Source organism: Magnolia sinica, chromosome 18, assembly GCF_029962835.1.
Source record: "Magnolia sinica isolate HGM2019 chromosome 18, MsV1, whole genome shotgun sequence".
NCBI lineage: Eukaryota > Viridiplantae > Streptophyta > Magnoliopsida > Magnoliales > Magnoliaceae > Magnolia > Magnolia sinica.
Window position 1 is genome coordinate 35,510,921 of NC_080590.1, and position 24,621 is coordinate 35,535,541.

Below are 24,621 nucleotides of genomic sequence, written 5' to 3' on the forward strand. Positions count from 1 at the left end.
CCTCATGTCTCATTCTTATACAAAGAATCTATCTCGTCATGCATGACCACCTCCACTTCTTATCATTAGTATCGTTCAATGTTTCCTGGAAGGTATATGGATCCCCCTCATTTATAATAAGGGTGAATGTAACATTCGAGTTATCTCTGTATCTAGTTGGTAATCTGTTATCTCTCGGTAGATTTCTCATAAGAGGTGGCTGCTCCACCTGCTCATGTACTTTTATTTGCGGCTTAGGATTTACCTGTGTAATAATTTTTTCAATCTTGACATCAACGATCGTTGATTTCTCCGGTTCATTGTGTTTATCCTTGAAGAATAAGGAATCTTCATCAAACCTGACATATCGGCTAATTATGATTTTCAGATTAACTTGATTATATAGCCTATATCCATTCACTCCATTACCATATCCTAAAAAAGTATACTTCTGGCCATTTGGTCTAGCATATCTCTCTCAATTGACGATACATGAGAGTGAGCATCACAACCAAATACGCACACCTGTGAGTATTCTACATCATCACCACTCCACACTTCTTATAAAATCTTATAATCTATCGTCGTAGACGGGGATCAATACATAAGATAACAAGTCGTATTAACGGCCTCAGTCCACAATTCTTTACCCAATGCAACATTGCTCAACATACTTTGGGCTCTCTCCAAGATAGTTCGATTCATCCGTTCCGCAATACCATTTTGCTTCGGTGTGTTCCTTACTGTATTATACCTTACAATCCCCCCATATTTGTAAAATTGGTTGAATTTATTTGAAGTGAATTAACTATAATTGTCTGTTGTTAAGGCTTTTAGTTTGTATTACGTCTCCTTCTCAACCATTGTCATCCACACTTTGAACGTTATGAATACATCATATTTATTTTTTTAAAAATAAACTCACACTTTCCTAGAGTAGTTATCTATAAATGAGACAAAAAATAATGACACCCCAACATAAATAACTGGCGACATTCTCCGTACATCCGAATGCACATAATCAAGCACCCCATTTACAAACATATTTTACTAACTTAGAAGATAATCGTGATTGTTTACGTTATATACAATGCTCGCATATATTAAAATCAACACTTCTATATGTAGAAATCAAGCAACGATCACAAAGTCCTTTCATACCGTACTCGCTCATGTGGCCTAGATGCGTATGCCACAAACGTGCTAATGTAGACTCCGCTGCAAATGTTGCAGCTCCACCCGATACAGTATTTTCGATCAACTTGTAAAGGTTAAACTTGCGCTTTGATCACTATGAGCGCCCCATTTAAAACTTTTATGACACAATGTAAACTGGTAAAATTATACCAAAGTGCCTCAAGATATATCGAATTAATCCTTTGGTTAGGAACGTGTCTCACATCTGTCAGGATACGCTTCACCCCTTTAAACATCTTGATGCGCACCAATCCGACACCAACAACCTTGTGGGCAATGACATTGCCCATAAACACATGTCCACCGATTTTGGGGGTTTTCCTGTTTACCCTATCTTGCTGATAGAATGATGAGTGAGTTCAGCATTTTTGTTAGAAATCTCTCATTCAACACTTCTAATGAAGATCTGTTCAGGACCTTCGCAAAATACGGGAAGATTGTAGACGTTTTCACGCATTGTAACGAGCAGCATTGTTGACCTAGAGTTTATGCATTCATCAGATACCACTACGCGACAGATGCTTATGGCCATGGGAGTGCTGAATGGGAAGATGGTTGATGGTAGGATTCTGATGGTGGCCATTGCAAATCCCCAAAAGCCCAATAATGCTCCCAAACCCTACCCACCTCGTGCGGAGATTCGGCTAGCAGACAAGCCTCTCCCCCACAAAGACCATCGGCTACCTCCTGCCTAGGCATTGCTGAGTCCGCTAATTACATTTCCCCAGCCTCATAAAACAGAGATGGTCGATCCACCCCTCCAGCAACCAACAACCCCCCAACAGCCACCAACCTCACCTACATAACAAATACAAAGGAAGTGCAGGAGCAGGTTGAAAGTGATGAAGCTGGCCCTTATTGCCCATGCTGAGAATGGGAGAGTCCAATTGATCCACCTCTCTTGAACCCTAGCAGAGTCCAAGTATGCAGTGTCTGCTATCAACATCGCCCAAGTGGGCCCTGACAGTTTCCTCAATGTATTCAAATATAGGGTGGAGCTCATCTCCTTTTACTTGGATGCGGAACTTCACTCCAAGATGAAAATCTCGTCAGTGGAGGCTTGGAATCCAGCTGCATTGCCAAATCAGGAAGGAATCTGGTTAACATTGTATGGTATTCTTGTGCAGGCCTAGTTTGAATCGATTTTCAAAGGGTTAGGGAGTACCTTCGGTGAGGTGTTGGAAGTAGATGGATGCTCAATTCTAGTTCTTGTTCAGATTGGGGCCAGAGTACGAGTTAAGCTACTGCCTGGAAGAGATACCTAGAAAATAAGAAGGCTGGTCTTGTAAGACTCAGAATTCCCGATTCTGTGCATTTTCAACTCTTTCGAGTCATCATCAAAGGGAGAGGAATCGCGGCCTATCGTATCCAATTCGGTATCTATGTCTACTAAAGAATGGGTGGAAAGAGCTTTCCATCACCCTATGACCCCTCTGGAGCAATGCTTTCAGCCTCCTATCTCCACATAGTCAAGGACATGCCTTCTCCAATCCACAATGCTATGGCGCTAGGTATGATTTCTACAACCCCTTTTATCCCACTACAATCCACCCCACTAGATGCTTGCGAAAATATCCCAACAATCCCTTGCCAACTACATGCTTGTATAAATACCTCTGTGCCTTCAGAGGGACTGGAGGCCCACTCTCACGATGGCCGCGAGAGGCAAACACCCATACATACTTGTGTTGAGGTCCCAGGTAACCATACTCCCCAACACTCCAACCAAATTGCCCCTATATCCCCCAAGAACCCACTTGCCCATTTCCATAAGGACTTCGCCCATATTCACAATGATCTCGCTTAGCCCCCTCCCAGCTGCGTCGAATCACATACCCAGAATCATTTTTCTCTATGCACTCTCCCAATTCTCCTTGCCAAACAGATAGAATCATCTTCCATTCCTTCCCTACTACCCTCCTATACTGAGTCCCACTCCTTTTTGCATCGATCTTGTTTCGACAAGAAACAAATGCGTTTAATTTGGGGGATTATTTTATTCACTTAATTATGAACAAAAGAAAATAAAGAAGATAATCACATCATTTATTCATTCCAAATTCTTTTACATCCTTCTCTCCTTTGATTCCAAATAGAATATTTATGAATTATAATGTAAAATAGATATTTAGCAGCAACATGGTGCGTAAATGTATCAAGCATTAAGACACTATGCCAAATGTTGTGCTAGAAGCCATTGTACATTATTAGAAACCATTGTGCCGCTGTCAAAAGCCATTGTGCACGAACATTATTGTGAGCTGGCTCTTATTGTGCGCTGGCTCTTGTTGTGCGCTGGCTCTTGTTGTGCGCCAACATCATTGTGCACCGCATAACGCCCATTCCACACAACAAGTATGGGCTCTACCTCTCCTCTTTCGCAATCTTCTCCTTCTCCGTGATTGGGTGCTAATGACCCCTTACTGACAGGTTGGGGGTATTTATAGCCTTCTCACACGTGCGAACATGCCACATAATCACTGTGCGAAATTCTTTGCGCAACTTTCATTGTGCGAAGTCCTTTGTGAGGCCATCTCTGTGCGGACCCGTGTGTGCGGACTCCTCTGTGTGGACCCCTGTGTGCGGATTTCACTGTGTAAACCTCTGTGTGCTAATTTCACTATGCGGAGCCCTGTGTGCGGATTTCACTGTGCGGTCATCTGTGTTTCAAGGCTTATCTCTGCACAACACTTATTTCCGCACAATGATATGCGCACAACGATCATTCTGCTGTCTTTTTCTCTTTTTATGCCTTAATAGATGCCCCCTTGATCCTGCATTCTTTTATTTTTATATGTACAAAATAATGTAGGATCAATAATAATAAATAAAGGTTCATTTTAACTACTACTTTTGTCTTCATTTCTTCTGTTGTGCGCATCATCAAGCCCTTTGGCGCACAGTCATTTTCTCTGTTGTGGGCGCACAACATCTACCGCATAGCGTTCACCGCACAACGGGTCACACCTCTCCTATAATTACAACACGTTTACTCTTTTTTTCCTCACTTCACCTTCCTCCTACTGCACACTGTTTCTTCGTCAAGTTATTCTTCACACAAACATCGTTATGTGCTAACAACGTTGCGCACCGCACAACACCCATCCTGCACAACAGGACTTCGTGCACAACACCTCTTTGCGCACAACCAGTTTTTAGTGCAAGGACAGGTAGCACATAATGACTTTACACACAACGAACTTGCGCACAATGCTATGTGCACATTGTATTGCGCACAATGCTCTGCGCGCATTATATTGCGCACAATGATCTGTGCACACTATATTGCGCACAGTGATCTATGCACACTGGCTTATAATAAAATGCGGACTTTAGACTCTAAATTTATTTGCTCCCTCCTTTTTAGCAGTCTTCTATACTTCCTCCTTTTGACTTAATGAACTTCTTTTCTTGACTTTAACTTGTTCACCAACTCATGTATAGGTATCAAATGGCTAGCTCAAAAAGACATATTGCCTCCCCAAGTACTATTGGGCCTTCTGACTTGCAATCAACTAAGACCCGTGGTCAGAAAAGACCCCGGTCTGCTGAAAACTACATTTCCTTCTTCAAAGAGCCGGCCCCTGTCATTATTAACTTTGCTAATTATATCCAACGCCTATCTGAACATATTCGCATGGCCATACTGATGAAGGAGATAGAGGGACCCCAAATGTAAGCCCCGTATCCTAGACCGTACCGTTCCATAGGCTTTCGCAGTCTTCCCGGTCGAATTCCGGCAACCTTCGACCCTTAATCGGTATTTGTGCGCGACCTGGATTCTCGTGCCGTCAACCTGAGTCGACTCAACCCAGGGCTTACACCTTAGCGACCGCGTCGTCGCCGCGGTTCCGATGCCGCGACTCGCGCGCTGATGCGATGCTCTGGTCGGGAGTTGTGGGCCAGCGTTCGGTACGAGGAAACGCCGCGTGTGCGAATCCCGAGAGAATCTCTACGAGGTGTCACATCAATCAATCAATCCCATCAATCCCATCATGTCAAGTACACATCAACTTTCACCCTTTCCCAAGCAACCCCCAAAGTCAAAAGGCTCTTACACAACCCATGCTTTTCTTACACCTTTAACCAAAAAAAGTTATAAAGTCTCTTACACCCCCATCCCTCTCTCTCACCCATCACTCCCTCTCTCTCTCTCCCTTACAAGTCTCTCTCTCATTTTCAACTTTTCAAAGCAACAAAAATGCCATACGTATGAGCCTCTCCCATTCCTCCCAAGCTACATGTGTGGCCCACCTTTCCATCCTTAGATCTCTCATCTCAACCATCCATTTCTCATCTTCCTCCATCTAAGAGAAGTACAAGGAGCTAAGGAAGCCAAGGGAGCAAGAAGATCAAGTGGTGGGTGCTTTGATAAGGCAGTTTTAATCTTTTTTTTTGATGGGCCAAGTGAGGCCAACCGATCAATGGTTTGGATCTCACTTTGGACCCTAAGATGTGGCCGATGGCCCACTTGGATCATCATGATCATTCCATGATGGGGCCATTCTCCATGGACCCCATCATGATATTTATTTTCTTGCATATTTAGGGTCATCTAGACCGTTTAATTTAGTGGAGAAGGAATCTCCACCGTTGGATTTAATTTTAATGGACCCACATGTAATGGGACCCACTTGATGTATGATTTAGTGCAAGGGAGGGCCCATAGTGCCGGGGTCCCTCCATCACACGGTCTCACTCTCTATCTCTCTCCTTTTTATTTTTATTTTTTTTTGTGATGATAATGAGATTGTATGGCCCACTTGAATGGACCCCACTACAGGGTATGTATTCCATCCAAATCACCTACAAGTGGGGCCCACTTTGTGTGTAGTATCCACACCATTTTCCATGAGGTGGCCCACCTAAGCAGGGCCCACCTTTAATGTATTTACAAGGGTCCAGCGTCCAGGGACGCTGGACGTTTTTGGGAAAATGCAAGTATTAGCTTGCCAATGGGGGTGGTCCACTTGTGTAGGCCCCACCTTGATGTATGTATAAAATCCACACCATCCATTCCTGTCTCAAGCCCTTTTTAGGCATTGACCCGAAAGATGTGATCAATCAGACCTTCAGGCGGGCCATACCATAGCAAATGGTGGTTTTCACCATTGAAAACTTCCCTGATTGGTTATACACTGGAATATGTCCAATATTGGACTTGTTTTGCTCGTGGTGAGCCATGGAAGAACACTGGATGGTGTGGATTCACTGGATGTGGACCCCACCTGTAAAATCTGCGGATTTTCAAAAATCAAAAAAAAATTATAACAGGCAACACAGCAGCCGCTGCTGCTGTGTCAGAAGGCAGCAGCGCTGCCTGCGCCATCGCCCAGCGGACGGACGGGCCCATGTATAGCCACCCACGGCTGTAGCCGTGGGCCCCACCTTGATGTTTATATACCATCTAAACCGTTCATAGGGTGGGCCACCCCCTGACATGGGCCCACCCCAAAAATTAGCGTGATCCAAGACTCAGGTGGCCCACACCGTATGGAACAGTGGGATTGAACCTCTACCTTTGAAACCCATTTGAGGTCCACAGAAGTTTTGGATCAGGGTGAAAATTGCTCCCACCCTCCACCTAGGCCCACTCGGCCTTGTCAACGGGTTGGATGGCATATCAACATTATGGTGGGCCCCACATGGAGCCCACAGTGATGTATATGTTATGTGGCCACCGTCCAGGCGGACGGTGGGGCCAATGGTGATGTAAGTGTTTTATCCCCACCGTCCAGGGACGGTGGGCCTGTGGAGTGCGTGCGTGTGTGATGCGTGCGTGTGTGGGTGTGTGCGTGTGTGTATATATTTATATATATATATATATATATGTGCATATATATAATATTATTTAATATTGTATATATTGTATATTATATTATATATATATATATATATATATATTATATATATATTATATTATATATAAATTATTGATGGTTGAGGCCCACTTTGATATGTAAGGCCAATGGGTCGAGGCCCATGGTTTAAGGCCCATTAAGACGTATTGGGGCCTATGGGTTGAGGCCCATTTGATGTGCATTTGGGGCCCCATTGGTGTGGCCCATTTGATACACATAAGGCCCATTTGATACACTCTAAGGCCCACGGGTTATAGCCCATTGCAATGTACATAAGGCCCATTGGTGCGGCCCATTGATGTGGCCCACTTAATGAATATAGGCCCATATGATACGGCCCATTTGATGCATTGAAGGCCCAATGGGATATACCAAAGGTCCATTGCAATGTGCAATCCCAACATGATTTATGACAGTCGTGCCTTGGGAGCAATGTTGGTTTGACGTCCACATTGCAAGTATAATGTTGGTTAAATGTCCGCATTATGCCTTTCCCTAGGGCCCATTGTTGGGCCCATGCGTGTTATGTGTAGGTCGTCTAGGCCCACCTTCGTTATGCACGTCATCCATCCTATATAGCATGTTTAATTCCATGATTCATGATCATATGCATCATACGTATGCTTGATATGAGAAATGACTGATCATAGCATATGCCTTTGGGCAGATTGTTTAGGGGCTCCCGTACAGGGGGTGTTGCCCTACATGAGCGCATGATACGCGCAGGATTGCTGTATGACTGGATAGTGTGATTCATGCATTCGCATTGTGTGATATGGTTACTATACGCCCTAGCGACATCAGGGCCGTAGCCTCCACAGACGTATCGTGGTTGGTAGGATTGGATACCAAAAATATTGTTCTACATGGGGTGCGATAGATATCCCTGGGTGAAAGTCCCTAAACCCTTATGGTACCAAGAGGTTGCTCCAACGTCTAGACCGAGTGGATGCATGAGCGCTGAGTGCCGATTATCAGACGGTTGCGCTTTTTACTATGTCGTGGTCGGTTGGAAGGGGGTGCGGCTTTACCCGCCCGAGAGTAGGGGGCAATGCTAAGCTGAGTCTGACCAGCTCGAGGAATGGGTCCGCTATTGACGAGCCGTGCCCGATATTGGCAGGCGGATAGTGAGGCCTTTTCCACTCACCTTATTGCGCGCGATGGGGCGGCAATCTGGCTTGGAGTGTACTAGACCCCGGTGATATTCCAGATTTTGAGCTGTATTGATATGTAGACTTAAGTAAGGATTTGCATGCTTGAATTGCATTTCGCATTGCATGGCCTTGGTATGGCCGACATCATTCTTTGCACCGCATGACCTTAGTACGGCTAATGGAATTCTTGGCATTCATCAGCATGTTCCGCATTACTCTGATACTGCATAACTACATTACCACCTTGAGCATACACTTTCATCACCCTCTAAGCTTTTTATAAGCTTATGCACGACCGTTGCGTGCAGGTGACGTTGGATCGCAACTTTTATGCTCATTGTACTTATAAAGTTTTTTATTATAGTGGAAATGTGATGGAGTTTTTGGTTGTTGTTGTGGGTTATGCCTTTGGTTATGCTTATTATGAATCAAACTGATGTTGAAAATCCTCCTTGTAGCATCCCAGGATCGGAACCTGGCGAATGGGCGCTGGGAGCCGAGAATGGGGTTCTACGGAGGCTGTCGGCGCCGGATTCGGCGATCGGGAATTTTGTGAGCCCGGTTTCCGAGTTTGGGGCGTGACACCCAACCTCAAGACAAGAGTCTAATTGGGAGGATTGGTTGAAATGCACAGCTAATTTTCGCACAGACGACACCCGTCCTTCCACTGCAAAGGCTTCTCCTGCTCCAACCCTTTCGAAGCAAACAAGAGAAAAAAGCAAGGATGAAGCTTTTCAGGAAAAAATTCAAGAACACAATCGACAGCGTTTCCAAAATGCCTGGGATTCAATCAAACTGAATGCTGAGGCAATTAAATTTTGCAACCCCTATAAGGATGAAACTATTGCTCTTCCTCTGTAACTTCAACGTCATTGGTCCATTCTTCGGAGCGAACCGATTGATTATATGACACAAAATAAACTTTTGTACGTGTCAAATTGGGTGATTAAAGAGCCACAAATCCTCGAAGGCTATCTCACAGATAAAGACTTATCCCAGAAGACCAGGCAAAGAAGAATTTAGGACACTGGGTCTTTAGACTGATCATTCGTACTATAACGCGTGGATCAAAGCAATCTTGAAGAAGTACGAAGATGTCCTTATAGCAGCAAATCTATATTATGTCATATAAGCCACCTCGGAGCTCTTTCACAAGGACACGATGATTTACAAGGGTTTTCTGAAATACTGGTCTTCCACTATAAATTCTTTCCATCTTCCGGTAGGGGAAGTAAGTATCACCTTATGGGATCTGTATAGGATGGTCGGCCCGCCTATCTCTAGATCTTTCCTCGATGAATACGTTCCTTCGAACAAAGAATTTGCCTACGTTGCTCCTAACAGAGTGCCCAAAATTACAACATCAACCATCGAGCTTTTCCGTGAAACATCTTATTTTGCCGATGTTCATAACATTTCTCCTCTTCAATGGCTCGCACAATTTTCTCGATACTTGGTGTAAGTGTTTTAATATTTTCCTTCCCTTTCGGACAATACTTACCTATATATATGAATTGCTCACTCCTTCCTCCTTCAGGTTCCCCGACAGCCATTGTGTCGAACTAGAAGCTAATCTCAAAAGGAAAAGGGGCTCGACTGAATTCTCTGCTGAAACTGAATTAGCCGCTTTCTTGGCCTATTGGTTGAGCTTAGTCGTGCGTCCTAGCTCAAAAAGCTTAGACTCTATTCGACCAACTTTATTTATGGCAGCGGGCGCGATGACAGAAGGTAGAAAAAAATATTCTCTGGCCCCTCCCATCTTATGTTCATTATATAGAGCTTTCGGTCATGCCGCGGCGCACTACTCAAGCCCGGCACTAGGAATTGCATTGTCTTTTACTCCATGGCATTATTTCTCGAGATGGCTTGGCATTTATTTCCCCTGGACCTATAATGACCCAGAGAAGGCGTATGTCCATCCCAATCATTTACCTCTGTGGCATTTCTTGAGGCGGAAGATGATAAAGAAGGGATATGAATGGATAGTAGATAAAATTAACAACATAGAATCTATCGACTTCTTTCCTTTTTACTTAGATCACCAAGTTAAAGACAGAGAAGTTGAAGATAACAATGACTTGGAGCCCATTGAGAGGACCTTCTTCTTCTGTATTCGTTCTTGTAGTCTTCCCCTAACAGAAGGAGTAGAATTTTGGCGAGAACCATACTACCCAAGTCGATTTGCCAGGCAATTTGGGTACGATCAAGCTATGCCTCGGGCAAGTGAGGAGGTTACACGGACAATGAGAAGTTACGGAGTCGGCCCCTATAATTAGGCTTTAATATGGAAGCAGCTCCTGACGAGAAATTTTGGTTCTCGATTTATTCTCCCGGGGTATAATCATCGAGTAACGGCTTCATATTCTTGGATGCGATGGTGGGCTTATCATTACTACTTAGTACGCAATTATTTTCTGGGAGATCGACTTATCTGGGTTCCTCCTCCACGCTTGAGGAATTACAGGCCAGAGCAAGGGATCAGATTTTTTATGAGAAAGATCAAGCCGTTGTCCCAGGACAACTTTGTCGTAAAATTTATGTGGAAGAGCCTATCAGAGAAATAAAACCGGCCAACGCTCTGAAAGGATGGATTGTTTTTGGTTCTCCTCTTGATTTGATAAAACAAGGAGAAAGATTGGTAACTCCTCGCAATAAATTTGAAACTGCAGGCGGTATTCTGCCTTCTCCTACTCCCGAAGGAGGAGATCAGCCTACATACCCTGCTCCCGTCATTCCTCTTGCTACAGAGCCCATCTCCTCTACAATTTCTCAGACTGTTGAACATACAACTGCCACAATTATCCCTATTGTGGATCTTACAGAACCCACAACCAATCGTGCTACAACCATAACTTCTCTGGTTGCGCGTCGAATTGTTATTACTACATCTCCTATGACTCGCTCCCATACTAAGTCATTATCTCCTGAAGTTTTGGCACAACCAGCTCCTTCTCCCGCCCAAAGTGCACGTCTTCTCCCTGTGAAAACTACCTATAAAGGATAACAAACTATATCGGAAGAAGACAGCTCATCTGAATATTCAGCGAATACTGCAAGCGACGATACGTCTTCACCCACGAGCTTAACTAATGAAGGAGATGCTTTGCTAAACGCAAATATTGATGCTGAGGTAGATGTTGGAGTTAAGTCCCCACTTCCTAATACTCCAATCACTCATCCTGATACCTCTCATTCGATTCGAGCGACCTCCCTAGATAACGAAGAGCCACTCGATTATGGAGAATATGGTTGTTCTCCTAATGTGAATATCTTTCTTTCTTTTGATGCTTCGTATTCTCCCTGTATCATGGAAACCGCTGATGTGGTTGCTCGTGGAACATCAACTTTAAGGGATGCAGAGGCTCAATTATCTGAAATTCAAGCAACGATGGGAAATGTACTTCTTCCCAGTATAGAAGAAACCATGCCACCAGTCCCCACAACATCCAATGCCCCCATTCAGACTTATAAGTTCCCTACTGTGCGTCCTTCTCCTATTCAGCCAGTAGCTCGAAGTTTGGAATTTCTTTCTGATCCGGCTGATGTCCCAACTCCAAGTACTCTTAACTCAAGTATTGTAGGAGCTCAGGAGCTTTCTTTTAATGCTGTTATGACAACGGAAATCCCTAGCTCTACATCACACACAACCAATTCTGTTCAAGTTACCTCTGCTGTTGCCCCCAATCCGGGTATATATTTTCTTTTCTTATTTTATATCATCATTAGATACGCATGTGTTTTCTTTTCAACTTATAATTTCTACTTCTTATCTTTTAGTTTTAGTCATGCCAACTCCAAGTGGATCTGAAGGGTCTAACTCAGTAACTGCAGCTTTCGATAAACTCTCTTTGGAAAAGGTGCCACCTCTTATGTTGGGACTCTTCAAGAACACAATTTCCGTCATCATCGGTACTTTTAAAGATCCAACCCGGTGACCCTTTTTGGATAGTGCTCTAGCAGTTCTCACTCATTTGGCTTGTCTGGCGCATGTTGATGTTCAGTCTCTTTACACCTCCTGGTCACAGTTTTATGATTCCACGAAAAATTTAGAAGCAACGCGGAGTATAGTCATTGTTCCCAAAATTCTAAGTCGTCAGAAGGAATTAGCATTACTTAAGGAGAAACTCTCTCATTCGGATGATGTTCTTACTAATTGTAATACCATTAGTCAATCTCTCCATGAGAAATTGAAGGTCTCCGATAGAAATAAGGCGATCATTGATAATCAAATTGCTCTTCTTGAGAGAGAGATTCTATTACTCAAGAGTTAGAAAGAAGCAGAAGACTCAACTATTCATCAGATCAAAGTAGAGCTTGAAACGAATACTCAAGTAATTGATACCGTACAAGCTGAACGAATAAGGAATAAGGAAGCTGCTGCTTCTTTGGAATCAGAACTGATTAGTATTCCCAATCAAGCCAGCATGATCCTTGAAGTTGAACGCATAACTGCTGTGGCACAATCTCAATTAAAAAAAGAGTTGCAACGTTACTTAGAAATATTAAACATAACTGAAGATCTGTAGGCATTGTATGTAAATATTCCTTTTGTGTTATAATACATAAACAGCTTACAGCATTTTATTCAGAGCAAAATTCATCTTTGATAATACAATCATCAATTTTGACACTTGTTGATGCTTTCATACTCACACTTTATTACTTCTACTATTTATATCTATGCATTGTATGGTGACCTTATGTGATGTTTCATTTCAATGGGTGGGACTATTTTATCTTAAAGTTAGTTAGCTTTGCACACAGTTTAAGCTCTTGAGTAGTGGAGCAACCATAGTTTTTTAGACTCATAAGTAGCTGAAGTCAGGTCTTATGTGAATGGTCTCTCTAACTCTCATGAGTTCTCTGGACTTATCGCGGTTGTGGAGTTCATAAACCGCGGTCCATCAGAGGGGCCCAATGAAGCTACTGGAGCCGTGAACTCAATGGGATTTACGCGTATGGTTGGCCACAGTAACTCTCTAGAGTTCGCGGGGCACGCAAGGCTACCTTTGGTACCAAATCCAAGGCTGTCGATCCATCAATGAGTAAGTTTTAAGTCTTCCTCATGAGTTAATACCAAAATCAAACCAGGAATTTGGGGGGTCTTGTTATATTCTTCGTTTTTTTTCGTTTATGAGTTCGGACCCATTCATGGGAGGGTATTTTCATCCTCGTCCATGACGCTATCGGAGAGCTCACAAACAGCATTGGTCTTATGCATGATTGACCATTTTACAAATTTTAAGTCGTTGGCTCCATCCGCTGCCCACATGGGTATGCATGTGATATGGCCTATATGGGCTTTTTAAGGCCGCTGGCTCCACACTGCTATCCCGAATAAATATAGGTCTTATGCGTAGTTGGTTGTATAGGGCTTGGCTAAGCTACCTTAGATGATGAATCAATAATTGATATATCGCCATTGCTTGCTGTTGCCTATATGATAATCTGATGATATTTATTTCTTTATGTCCAGCCAGCTTGGCGATAATAATCAATTTTGATAAGTCACCAGCAGTGACGGTGATGGCAGGGATTTTGTCAAAGATGAACAACCAATAATGACAGCAATGGTTGGGACTTCGATGATAATGATATGCTTGAAGATTTTCCTCTTATTCATCATTCATGAAGATAGAATACAAGGCCGTGCCTTTAAATCATTTCATCATTTCATCTGTGATTGATCCCTTTTGATATAAAAGAATTATCTTGATAATCTTCTAAATTAAAATCCGTCCTACTGTTAAGAGTAATATTTCTTGATGAAGCGAGCATTAACTGGTATACTGATGCCTCGTCCATCTTGATCTGTTACTCTGTACGCACCATTGGAATAGACTTCAGTTATGATATACAGTCCATCCCACTTAGGGTCAAACTTGCCCCCTGCTCTCCGAGTGACTACTATCGGCCTTTTCAACATCAAAACCAAATCTCCTTTCTTAAAAGATCGGTCTTTAACCTTTTTATTGAAGGCAACAGAAATTCTGGCTTGATATAATTGCAAGCGTTGTTGTGCTGCCAGTCTTTTTTCATCAAGCAAATTCAACTCTTTCAGCCGTATTCTTGTGTTCTCATTATCTGTAATTGATTGATGCACTGCTACCCTTAGTGAAGCGACTTGTATCTCGATTGGCACGATAACTTCTACACCATAAATTAGCAAATACGGGGTAGCTTGTGTCGCTGTGCGATGAGTTGTTCTATAGGCCTATAGAGCTTCCTGTAATTTTTTATCTCGGTCACGCTTATTCCCATTCACTGTTTTTTTCAGTATTTTTACAATCGTCTTATTGAATGCTTCTGCTGACCCATTGGCTGGTGGATAATAGGGTGTTGAGAACGACTGATGAATCTTGAACTTAAGACATAACTTCTCCATTCCCCTATTCTTGAAAGAAGTGTCGTTGTCTGTGATGATTTTCTTTGGGATATCATGGCAATATATTATCGCGTGCCGAATGAAATTAACATCTTTCTCTTTAACACTTCGCAGTGTAATCGCTTCTGTCCATTTGGAGAAATAGTCCGTTGCTACCAGTATATACTGTTTTCCTCTGGACGACGGTGGATTTATGGGGCCAATGACATCAAGTCCCCACGTGGCAAAAGGCCAAGAAGTAATTGACTGATGAAGGTCTTCAGGAGCTACATGTATGATGTCCCCATGGATTTGACATTCGTGGCACCGCTTCGCATAATTTACCGCACTTTAAACATTTTTTGCCAGTAATATCTCATTCGGTGCACTCGGCGAAACAAATTCCTCCCAGCCTGATGCGCCCCGCATTCCCCAGAATGCACCTCTTGCATCACTTGACCTGCCTCTTCTTCATTTAGACATCGCAATAATATTTCATTAAATATCTTTTGTATAATTTCTCATTACACAAAATGAATCTTTTTGCCTTCTGCTTTATCTGCAGCCTCACCTCTGAGTCTTCTAGAAGGATATCGAATTTGAGATAATCAATAAAAGGCTGATGCCAATCTTTTACATTCACTTATAGATATGATATGGGAGTGCTTCCCTTATGTCACTGATTATATCTGCTGAGGGTAAAAATCTCCTTTCTTCAATTGTCACTTGCAGGGGACTCCGATCTGGGTGTGACAATGTTGATACTAAACTGGCCAAAGCATCGGCTCTCGCGTTCTCATAATGTGGTATATGCTTGATTTCAACGTTCAAAAATTGCTCCAGTAAATGTTGTACCCTTCGACAGTATGGTAGAAGTTCTGATTTCCTTGTTTCAAATTCAGTCGTCAACTGATTTATAACCAGCTTAGAATCCCCGTAAATTTGCAGTGCTTTTATTTTCAGTTCACTGGCTATCTCCATCCCAATGATAAGGGCATTATATTCGGCTTCATTATTTGTACATGCAGTACCTAACGTGAAAGAATAAGGCAACAAGTCGCCCTAGGGGTAATGAATATTACTCTGGCACCTGCCCCTGTTGCCCAAGCTGCTCCGTTAAAGAACATTTGCCACACTTTTGGCAAGTCTGTCATCACAACCTGTTCATTAGGAAACTCATCGAGAATGACTTCGCTATATGTTACAAGATGAGCTGCTAGAAAATCTGCCACTGCCTGTCCTTTTACTGCTTTCGTCGATTCATACGCGATCGCATATTTGACAACAGCAACATCCACTTTGCCAACCTTCCTGACAACATTGGTCTTGTCATAAAAAATTTGATGGGGTCTGCTCGAGTTATCAAAGTTATTTGATGGGACAAACAATAATGCCTTAATTTCTGAACTGCAAATACCAATGCCAAGCGTATTTTTTCGATGGGTGTATAATTGCATTCTGCACCGATCAATGTTCGACTTAAATAATAGTGTCGCTTCTTTCCAATTTTCATTCACTTGTGCTAACAAGGCTCCTAGTGAATTCTCGGCTGCTGATATATATAAAATGAGAGGTCTTCTTTTCAAGGGGTTGTTAATACTGGAGGTTGTTTCAACAGTTCTTTTATCAAATCCAAGGCGTTCTGACAGGATTTATCCCATATGAATTCTACTCCCTTCTTCATCAGATGAGAAAATGGCTGACATCTTCCTATCAGATTTGAGACGAAACGACAGATATATGCTAACTTGCCCTGCAAGCTTTTTAGCTCTTTTAACATTTTCGGAGGTGACATATCTTCAATATCTCTAACTTTCTCCAGATCTATTTCGATGCCCTTGTGTCTCACCACGAAACCAAGAAATTTTCCTTACGATACTCCAAATGCACATTTGGCTGGGTTCATCTTTAACTGTTTCCTTATGATTCAGCGGAAGACCAAAGCCAGATGTTCGCGGTGTTCCTCATGATGATTTGACCTGACCACCAAATCGTCCACATAATACTCAACATGTTTGTGCATCATGTCTTGAAATATATTTTGCATTGTCCTTTGATACGCTGCCCCTGCGTTCTTGAGACCGAATGACATAACCTTATAACAATATATCCCCAATGGAGTTTTGAAAGCAGTCGCTTCCTCATCTTCAGGTGTCATTCGTATTTGATTATAACCAACGTAACTATCCATGAAGGACATGATAACATACTACGTAGTACTGTCTACTAACATTTCGGTTACCGGCAATGAAAAATCATCTTTCAGACATGCTTCATTCAGATCTCTGAAGTCGACGTAAACCCTGATATGCCCATTCTTCTTCTTTACTGGGACTATATTTGATATCCACTTAGGATATTTAACTTCTCTGATGAATCCGACCTTTATTAGTTTACTTATTTCTTCTTCTATCTTGGGGACCAAATCTGGGTGAAACCACCGCTGTGTTTGTTTGATGGGCCTTTAACCGATGCATCTCCACTGTCGGCTCTAGACCTGTCATTTTCGCGTACGTCTAAGCAAAGACATCTTTATTTTCCTTCAGGAGACTAACATATTGATTAACTTCTTCCTCTGGTAAACTGACACTTATGAATGTATTCCGCGGTTCTTCCTCCGTTCCCAAATTTATCTCTTTCAAATTGTCAATTGTTAGCTGCCCCCCGTCCTCCGTCTACTTTAGGGCTATCTTAGGCTTGCTGATTATATCAAGGTCTGTTTCTTTTATCTGGTCAGTTGTTACCATATTCACTGAAGATTCTGCCCCCAGTCCTCGGAATTTTTCTCGCTTCTTTTGACTCACCCTGATTGGAATCTGAATTCCTTTTCCATAATTTAGGCCAACAGGTTCTTCGTGGTCAAAGCTCATTTTCTTCATGATTTTTCGACTCACCAAGGTATATCTTTCCAACTCTTTGGGTGTTAATCTTTCATTTCCCACACAACTGTCAACCGCTTCGTCTTCCTTCATTTCTGAGGGAGCATAGAATTCAATCGGCTCTGGATATCTTGCACTAGACTTAACATGAAATCTTCTCGGAACGAGGGGAAATGATTTACTCCTTTTAGCATACGGAAGCGGTACCATGTAATTTGACTGTAGAATTTTCAATTGTTCTGGTGATGGTAATGTCAGCGGTGGTAGTCCAGGCTGTCGCAGATGTTTCGAGACAAAATAGAACTTCTTTTTCGCATTTTCTATTACGAACAACTTCGCTTCCTTTTCTTTTACTATTTCCATGCAGGCATTTTCTAGAGCATTGTTCTTATCATTCTCCTTTCCTTCCTCACTAGCAAATGCATCATAATAACTTACGTCTGCGAAAAAAACCTCTGCCTCTGTATATGGTCTTGCATCAGCTAATACTTTGTGTTGTACCCCATCTTTGTAGTATTTGAAGCACTGGTGCAGGGCAAAAGGTATGAGGCCATACTGATGCATCCACGGTCTTCCTAGAAGAAGATTATATGTAGTTACTACATTTATAACGTGGCAGACAACGTTTGTAGTCAATTCTCCTATCTCTAGCGTTATTGTGATCTTTCCAAGTATATGCCATGTATTATCATTCCACTAGGGCGTAGGTTTGAACGTTGATAACCTAATTCATTCAGCATTGTTAACGACAACAGGTTTACAACAGACCTGTTATTGAGCATAATTCGCTTTACTTGTTTAACGCGAATATAGTCCATTATCATCAACGGCCTATTATGTTCCCCCTCACAAACCAGATCTTCATCAGAGAATGAGATAACTGGCATACAACCTTCTTGTTTCTCATTCTCTATCTTGGTTAGCAACACCCCCCTTATACCGTCATCAGATAAGGCTTCAATCAGGCTTTATCGAGAGTCTTCTGATAGTTTCAGAGCATCATAGATACTCAATCGAACTGGAATGCCTTTCAAGTGGCTTATAATATCATAAGTCACTATCCCTTTCTCCTTCCCTTTTTCTTTTCCGTCACTGTTATCGTTGTTAATGTGATTCTTGGCTGCTTCTATTTTTAGTTTTTCGCTTCTCGAATTTGGTGGACTGGCCATCTTCTTCCTTGATCGTAAGGTAGTCACCGCAAGTTTCCCCATTATTTTCTGATTATCCACCCTTATCCTTCCCTGATAATCTTCTCGCAAGGTAAGCACATTTGTTTTCGCTCTTTTGTCTCTTTCTTTCTCTTTCCCGACTATTATCTCTCCCCTGTTTATCATTATTTGTATAATACACTTCAATGTATAACAATTTTCCGTTGGATGCCCTACTATGCGATGATAGTGATATACGTCTCTTTCATTTGTTTTAGACCCTTCTTCGGGGTGTTTCAACCGGGGCAATTCGATTGTTCCAGCCTTTAATAACTGATTCATCATAGGGACCACGTCCTCTCTTTCAAATGCAAAACCCTCATGAGAATTCAATGAGCGAGGTTTTTTGTTGTAAAACCTTCCTCTGGGGTGATTCGACTCTTCCTTCCTTTCTGTTCTTTTGCCCTTTATTTCTCTCGTGTCATGGCTTCTCTTTTCACGTTCAACCACATTTGTGATCAACTTCTGGGATCCTCTTCTGATTATTTCATAATTGAATGCCGGCATTTTTCGAGTCATCAATTATAGAGCTTGCGCTTTCGTAGCCAAGTCGCGGAAGGTTTTGATATCAGCACTAGTGAGTCCAAACTCTACTTTAGTTTCCATAGAGTTTAGACACATCTTTACTTGTTCTTTTTCTTCTGGCAATTGTCTACAAGAAGATCCTAAGGTATTCCATCTGTTTATAAAATTTTCCACTAGCTCTCCCTCTCTTTGTCGTACCGAAGCTAGTTATGTGTTACTGACATCACGTTCTGATGAGAAGAAGTTTGACATGAACGCGTCTTGCATCTGTTCCCATGTTCTTATCGACCCAGGCACTAAGCTAGAATACCACCTGAACGCTTTATTCGTCAGAGAAGACCCAAATAATCAGAGGCAATACTAGGGCACCATAGAGAAATTCCCCATACTGGTGATGAAGTGCATCAGGTGTTCTTCTGGTGACCCATCTCCGTTGAATTTCTAAAAATCAAGTTGCTTGAAATTATTCGGAAATGGGACATCTTATACTTCTCTCGGGTACGGCGTTCGATATCTGAATCTTCTCGTGCTCTCACGCTCTCTTTCTGATCTGACTGCTTCTTCGACAACTTATCGTATTTCTTCCTGTGTCACTGCTCTCATCGTGGGAGCAGATCCATGTGACCCAGTCCTCGGCAGCTGTGACCCTTCGTGGTGCTGTTCTCGTTCATTCGCATTATCGGTCACTGGGGGTGCTGCCATTCGGGCTACGTTGTATGCCAGAGTTCCTGAGGCCTCTCGGAGGTTTCTACATTCTTCCATCAGTGCTTTTTGTGCCTCTGCCATTTCAATGATTCGATCCTCTATAATTGGAGAAGACCCTCGATTTGTTCTGGCCATGTAAACGGAAGCCTCTCCATTCCCTAACGAGGCAGTAGTTGACACTAAATAGGAGTGTACTGACGTTATAGGAGTCGCCGAAAGAGGAGACTCATATGATCTTTGTGCGTCTCTGGAGTAACTGGCCGATCGGGAAGACATAGAGATTGGTGACGTGGATCCTGACAGACTTGTCCGTAAAGCCTTTCCTTTCTGCTCTCTCGTCCACTGAGAGGTCTTGGCGGGCAAGGCAGGAAAATCTTGTGCGGTTAGAGGAGTCATTGCCTGCGTGGGGTAGATTGCCGGTGGAGCAAGTTCAGGATGCTTCCTGGCAGTATTTCGCTTTATTGGTCCCATATCTATTCCGAGTGATGTATTTGCTTCTGTCACAGCGATATTCCGAGTCCTTATCCTTCTGCGAGTGACAACAATCTAGTTATCTCTTTCTTCCTATGCAAGTGGTGAAGCAGTTATAACTGTAGCAGCTGTCCAAGGCTCCATACGTTTAGTGAATGTTGTTTTCTCAGCATACTTTACGACGAAACCCGTCACAGTGAAGTAGAAGACCGTGTTCTTCTGAATGGTTGTCATTGATTAGTTGGTTGAAATATCTTTTTCTCATGGGTTCGTCATGTCATAAAACAACATAAGTTAGTAATTAAGAATAAGTTATATTCTAATTTAGAGATGAAAGGTAGGATGTTCCCACTGAGAGTCGCCATTTTGGCGCTCGTAAGGCGCCAAACAGTTGCGATTATCTTTCATATGGTTCTTAGGCTAATATTTAAGCGAAAAATCCCTAGTGGAGTCGCCATTTTGTTTCGACAAGAAACAAATGCGTTTGATTTGAGGGATTATTTTATTCACTTAATTATGAACAAAAGAAAATAAGGAAGATAATCACATCATTTATTCAATCTAAGTTCTTTTACATCCTTCTCTCCTTTGATTCCAAATAGAATATTTATGAATTATAATATAAAACAGATATTTAGCAACAACATGATGCGTAAACATATCAAACATTAAGACATTATGCCAAATGTTGTGCTAAAAGTCATTGTGCATTATCAAAAGCCATTATGCATTATCAGAAGCCATTGTGCGTGAACACTATTGTGCGCTGGCTCTTATTGTGCGCTGACTCTTGTTGTGCACTGGCTCTTGTTGTGTGCCATCATCATTGTGCGCCGCACAACGCCCGTTCTGCACAACAAGTACGGGCTCTACCTCTCTTCTTTCGCAATCTTCTCCTTCTCTGTGATTGGGTGCAAATGACCCCTTACTGACGGGTTGAGGGTATTTATAGCCTTCTCACACGTGCGAACATGCCACGTAATCACTGTGTGGAATCTTTTGCGTGACTTTCATTGTGCGAAGTCCTTTGTGCGGCCATTTGTGTGCGAACCCCTATGTGCAGATTTCACTGTGCGGACCCCTGTGTGCGGATTTCACTGTGCGGTCATCTGTGTTTCAAGGCTTATCTCCGCACAACGCTTATTTCCGCACAACGATCATTTGCGCACAACGATTTGCGCACAACGATCATTCTGCTATCTTTTTCTCTTTTTATGCCTTAACAGATCTAAAACCTCTAGTTGGGGGCCCCACATGGTCAGGCAATCTGAGATCAGCAACAGACATCTCCTGAAGTCTCCCTCAAGAGGCAAGGTCATTCAGAAGGCCCTATCCGAGGGCCATAGTCCACTCAGGATAAGGGCAACATTTGAAGAGTCAAAGGATAACTCAGACGTGACAACTTGGAATTCCTCCCCACACCGTCCAATCCGTAGAAGAGAGGCAGCTGGGGATGTCCAACTGCCAGTTGATCTATCCCTTTTTTTTTTCTATAAATCTTCTCCAGGACATACCAGCCCTCTCGCACTCACTACATTCGCAAATCCCATAAATCTAGACCCTCTGTTGTCCAGTCCCCGTTCAGTTCTCGCCCACCGTCATGATGTTTCAGTGGATGAGGAGTTGGATCTCTTCACTCAGTCATCAGCACCCAGATGTAGTCCTGCCTTGGGTGAAGCTCACCTCCAGGGGCTGCAATCTTCAGCAGACATCGTTTCAATCCCTAATATGTCGAATAGGACCAAAATTGATGACCCAAGCAGAAAGCAACGAACATATCACTAAAGAACAAGCTCAAGTCAGGGATATCATGGCCAAGAACCCAGATGAGACCCGGGACAGGAGATTAAGGAGACTCAAACGCCAAACTTTGTGTCTGAACAATTCTTTAATGGATAGTATTCTCATCTGGAATGCCTGAGGGGTGGGGAACAAACCCACTATTTCATTTCTTAAACGACTAATCAAGAAGAATAAACCAAAATGTTGTTTCTATCTTGGAGCCAATGCTGAGGGACGGCAAATGTGTTCGCATCGGCCTCAGCTTTGGATTTCACTCCTCTGTGTCTAATGTGAACCAAGGGGGAAAGGTCTAGATTTTTTCGAACTCATCGGTAGCCATAGATGTGGTGGCATCTTCCTCACAAATGCTCTCCATCAAGGTTGCTGCCAAGGGCAGCACGAACTAGTCCTTAGCGTCAGTGGTCTATGCCAAGTGCTCGAGATCCATGCGTAGGACACTTTGGGACCAACTCGCCATGCTGACAATGAGTACATCTGTCCCTTGGCTGGTTGCTGGAGATTTCAACGCGATCCTGTCCTCAACAAAGAGAAGAGGTACTGGCTCCTTCGACTCGACGAGCGCAACAGATTTTGCAGATGGCCTTGACAAGGCAGGCTTGTTTGATGTTGGTTTCTCAGGGAGTAAGTTTACATGGTGCAACAACTAAAGCGGTAAAGCAAGTGTGTGAGCTAGATTGGACCGTGTTTGCTGCAACAACTCTTGTCAACTTTTCCTTCCTTTCAGGTCCACCACCTAGTCATGCTGAATTCGAATCACGCCTTGCTCCATATTTCCTGTCCATCGTCAACCACAACATTCCCAAAACCCTTTAGGTTCCAACGAATGTGGATGGCTCACGCCTCTTTCCAAGAGTTGGTCAAAGAGGCCTAGAAATCTGACATTGTGAGGGACCCCATGCTGGTTCTTCATAGCAAGCTGAGGAACGTGAAGAGGGCTTTTAGAACTTGGAAAAAGGAAGTCTTCGGGAATATTTTTTGTAATATTGAAAGGGTCGAGCAAAAGCTTGCGACAGCTGAGGAGGTAGACCAAACCTCTTCCTCTCAGGAGAACATTCATAGTCTTCAACTATCCAAAGATAAACTGGCCCATCTAGAACTATGTGAGGAGATCTACTGAAAACAAAAGTCCAGACTACACTTGCTCAAAGAAGGAGATCAAAATACTAAGTTCTTCCATAACATGACATCTGATTGAGCGAGGAGGTCAAACATTAAAGAGATTCACTTGGAGGATGGTTCAATGGCTGCGAATCAGGGATCGATCAAGGAAGCAACAACTGATTATTTCTCTTCCCTCATGTCAGGGGATGCCACTCCTCATGCGGGTGACATGCTCGAAGTTATCCTGCACGCTATCTCCTTGGCAGACAACGACTCCTTGATCCAAGTGCCGCTGTATGACGAGGTCCTGACATCGGTGAAGGGCCTCCCTCCAGATGAGGCTCTTGACCCGGATGGCTTCCCGGGTGCTTTTTTTTTAATTGTTGTTGGGATATAATCGGGGTTAATATCCTCCAAGCAGCTTTGTCCATATTCAGAGGGAGAACAATTCCGCGGGCATTTACTGCGACCCTGATATGCCTAATCCCCAAAACACTGGCTCCTAAGAAGTTTTCTGATTTCCGCCCTATTAGCTTGTGCAATTGTGTTTATAAAATCTTTTCCATGCTTATTGATGATAGGCTTAGCAGGTTCCTACCAAAGATCGTCTCGATTGAACAAGGGGCTTTCGTTCAAGGGAGGTCCATAGCCGAGCACTGCGCTCTTACACAAGAGGTCTTTAGAGATATTGACAGGAAAGCTAGAGGAGGAAATATTCTTATCAAGTTAGACATGGAGAAGGCATATGACAGGCTGGACTGGGGATTTCTCAAGGCAGTCCTTCGTTGTTTCGGTTTTAGGGAGACCTGGATTGCTCAGGTAGAAAAGTGTTGGAGTAATTCTTGGTCTCAGTTCATGTCAACGGGGAACCTTGCGGCTTCTTCCGTTCGACTAGAGGTCTTCGCCAGGGAGACCCCATCTCACCAGGGCTCTTCATCCTAGCTTCCGAGGTTCTAAGCAAAGGATTCCAAAGGTTGATCAGCAGTGGCTCCTGCCACCCCTTTCTCATAGCAGGAACTATCCAACGATTTCCCACCAACTATTTGTGGATGACACTTTGCTCATTGCTAATGGGGGCAGCCACTCCCTATCTTAGATCGCTTCCTTCCTCGCCCATTACTAAAGAATCTCAGGCCAAAAGATTAACAAATGAAAGATTTTTTTTTATCCTAGCCGCTAATCAATCTGTGGCCCGTGTCAGGTTAGCCCAAAGGACCCTCGGCTTCAACTAAGGGACAACTCCATTCACCTATCTGGGGGTTCCCAGCTTCAAAGGGAGATCAAAGAAGGTCTATTTTCGTTCACTGGTCGAGAAGTTTCAGTACAGAATATCGGGCTGGAAGAGTAAGATTCTATCCCAAGCGGGCCATGCAA

The 24,621-nt window shown here is 43.1% G+C and overlaps 1 protein-coding gene across 1 annotated transcript; it reads left to right on the top strand.

Moving 5' to 3' along the window:
* Window positions 1–23,386: 23,386 nt before the first annotated feature.
* On the top strand, window positions 23,387–24,189 carry LOC131232350 (uncharacterized). The gene is made up of 2 exons (XM_058228583.1): window positions 23,387–23,612; window positions 23,669–24,189. Exons 1-2 carry the CDS (start codon window positions 23,387–23,389, stop codon window positions 24,187–24,189), a joined length of 747 nt encoding a protein of 248 aa, XP_058084566.1.
* Window positions 24,190–24,621: the final 432 nt, after the last annotated feature.

Excerpts from the sequence above, each read along its gene's own strand:
- LOC131232350 (XM_058228583.1), top strand. The coding sequence starts at position 23,387 with ATGGCTGCGAATCAGGGATCGATCAAGGAAGCAACAACTGATTATTTC. Across the intron at positions 23,613-23,668 it reads TGACCCGGATGGCTTCCCGG|CTTTGTCCATATTCAGAGGG; the intron begins GTGCTTTTTTTT and ends TCCTCCAAGCAG.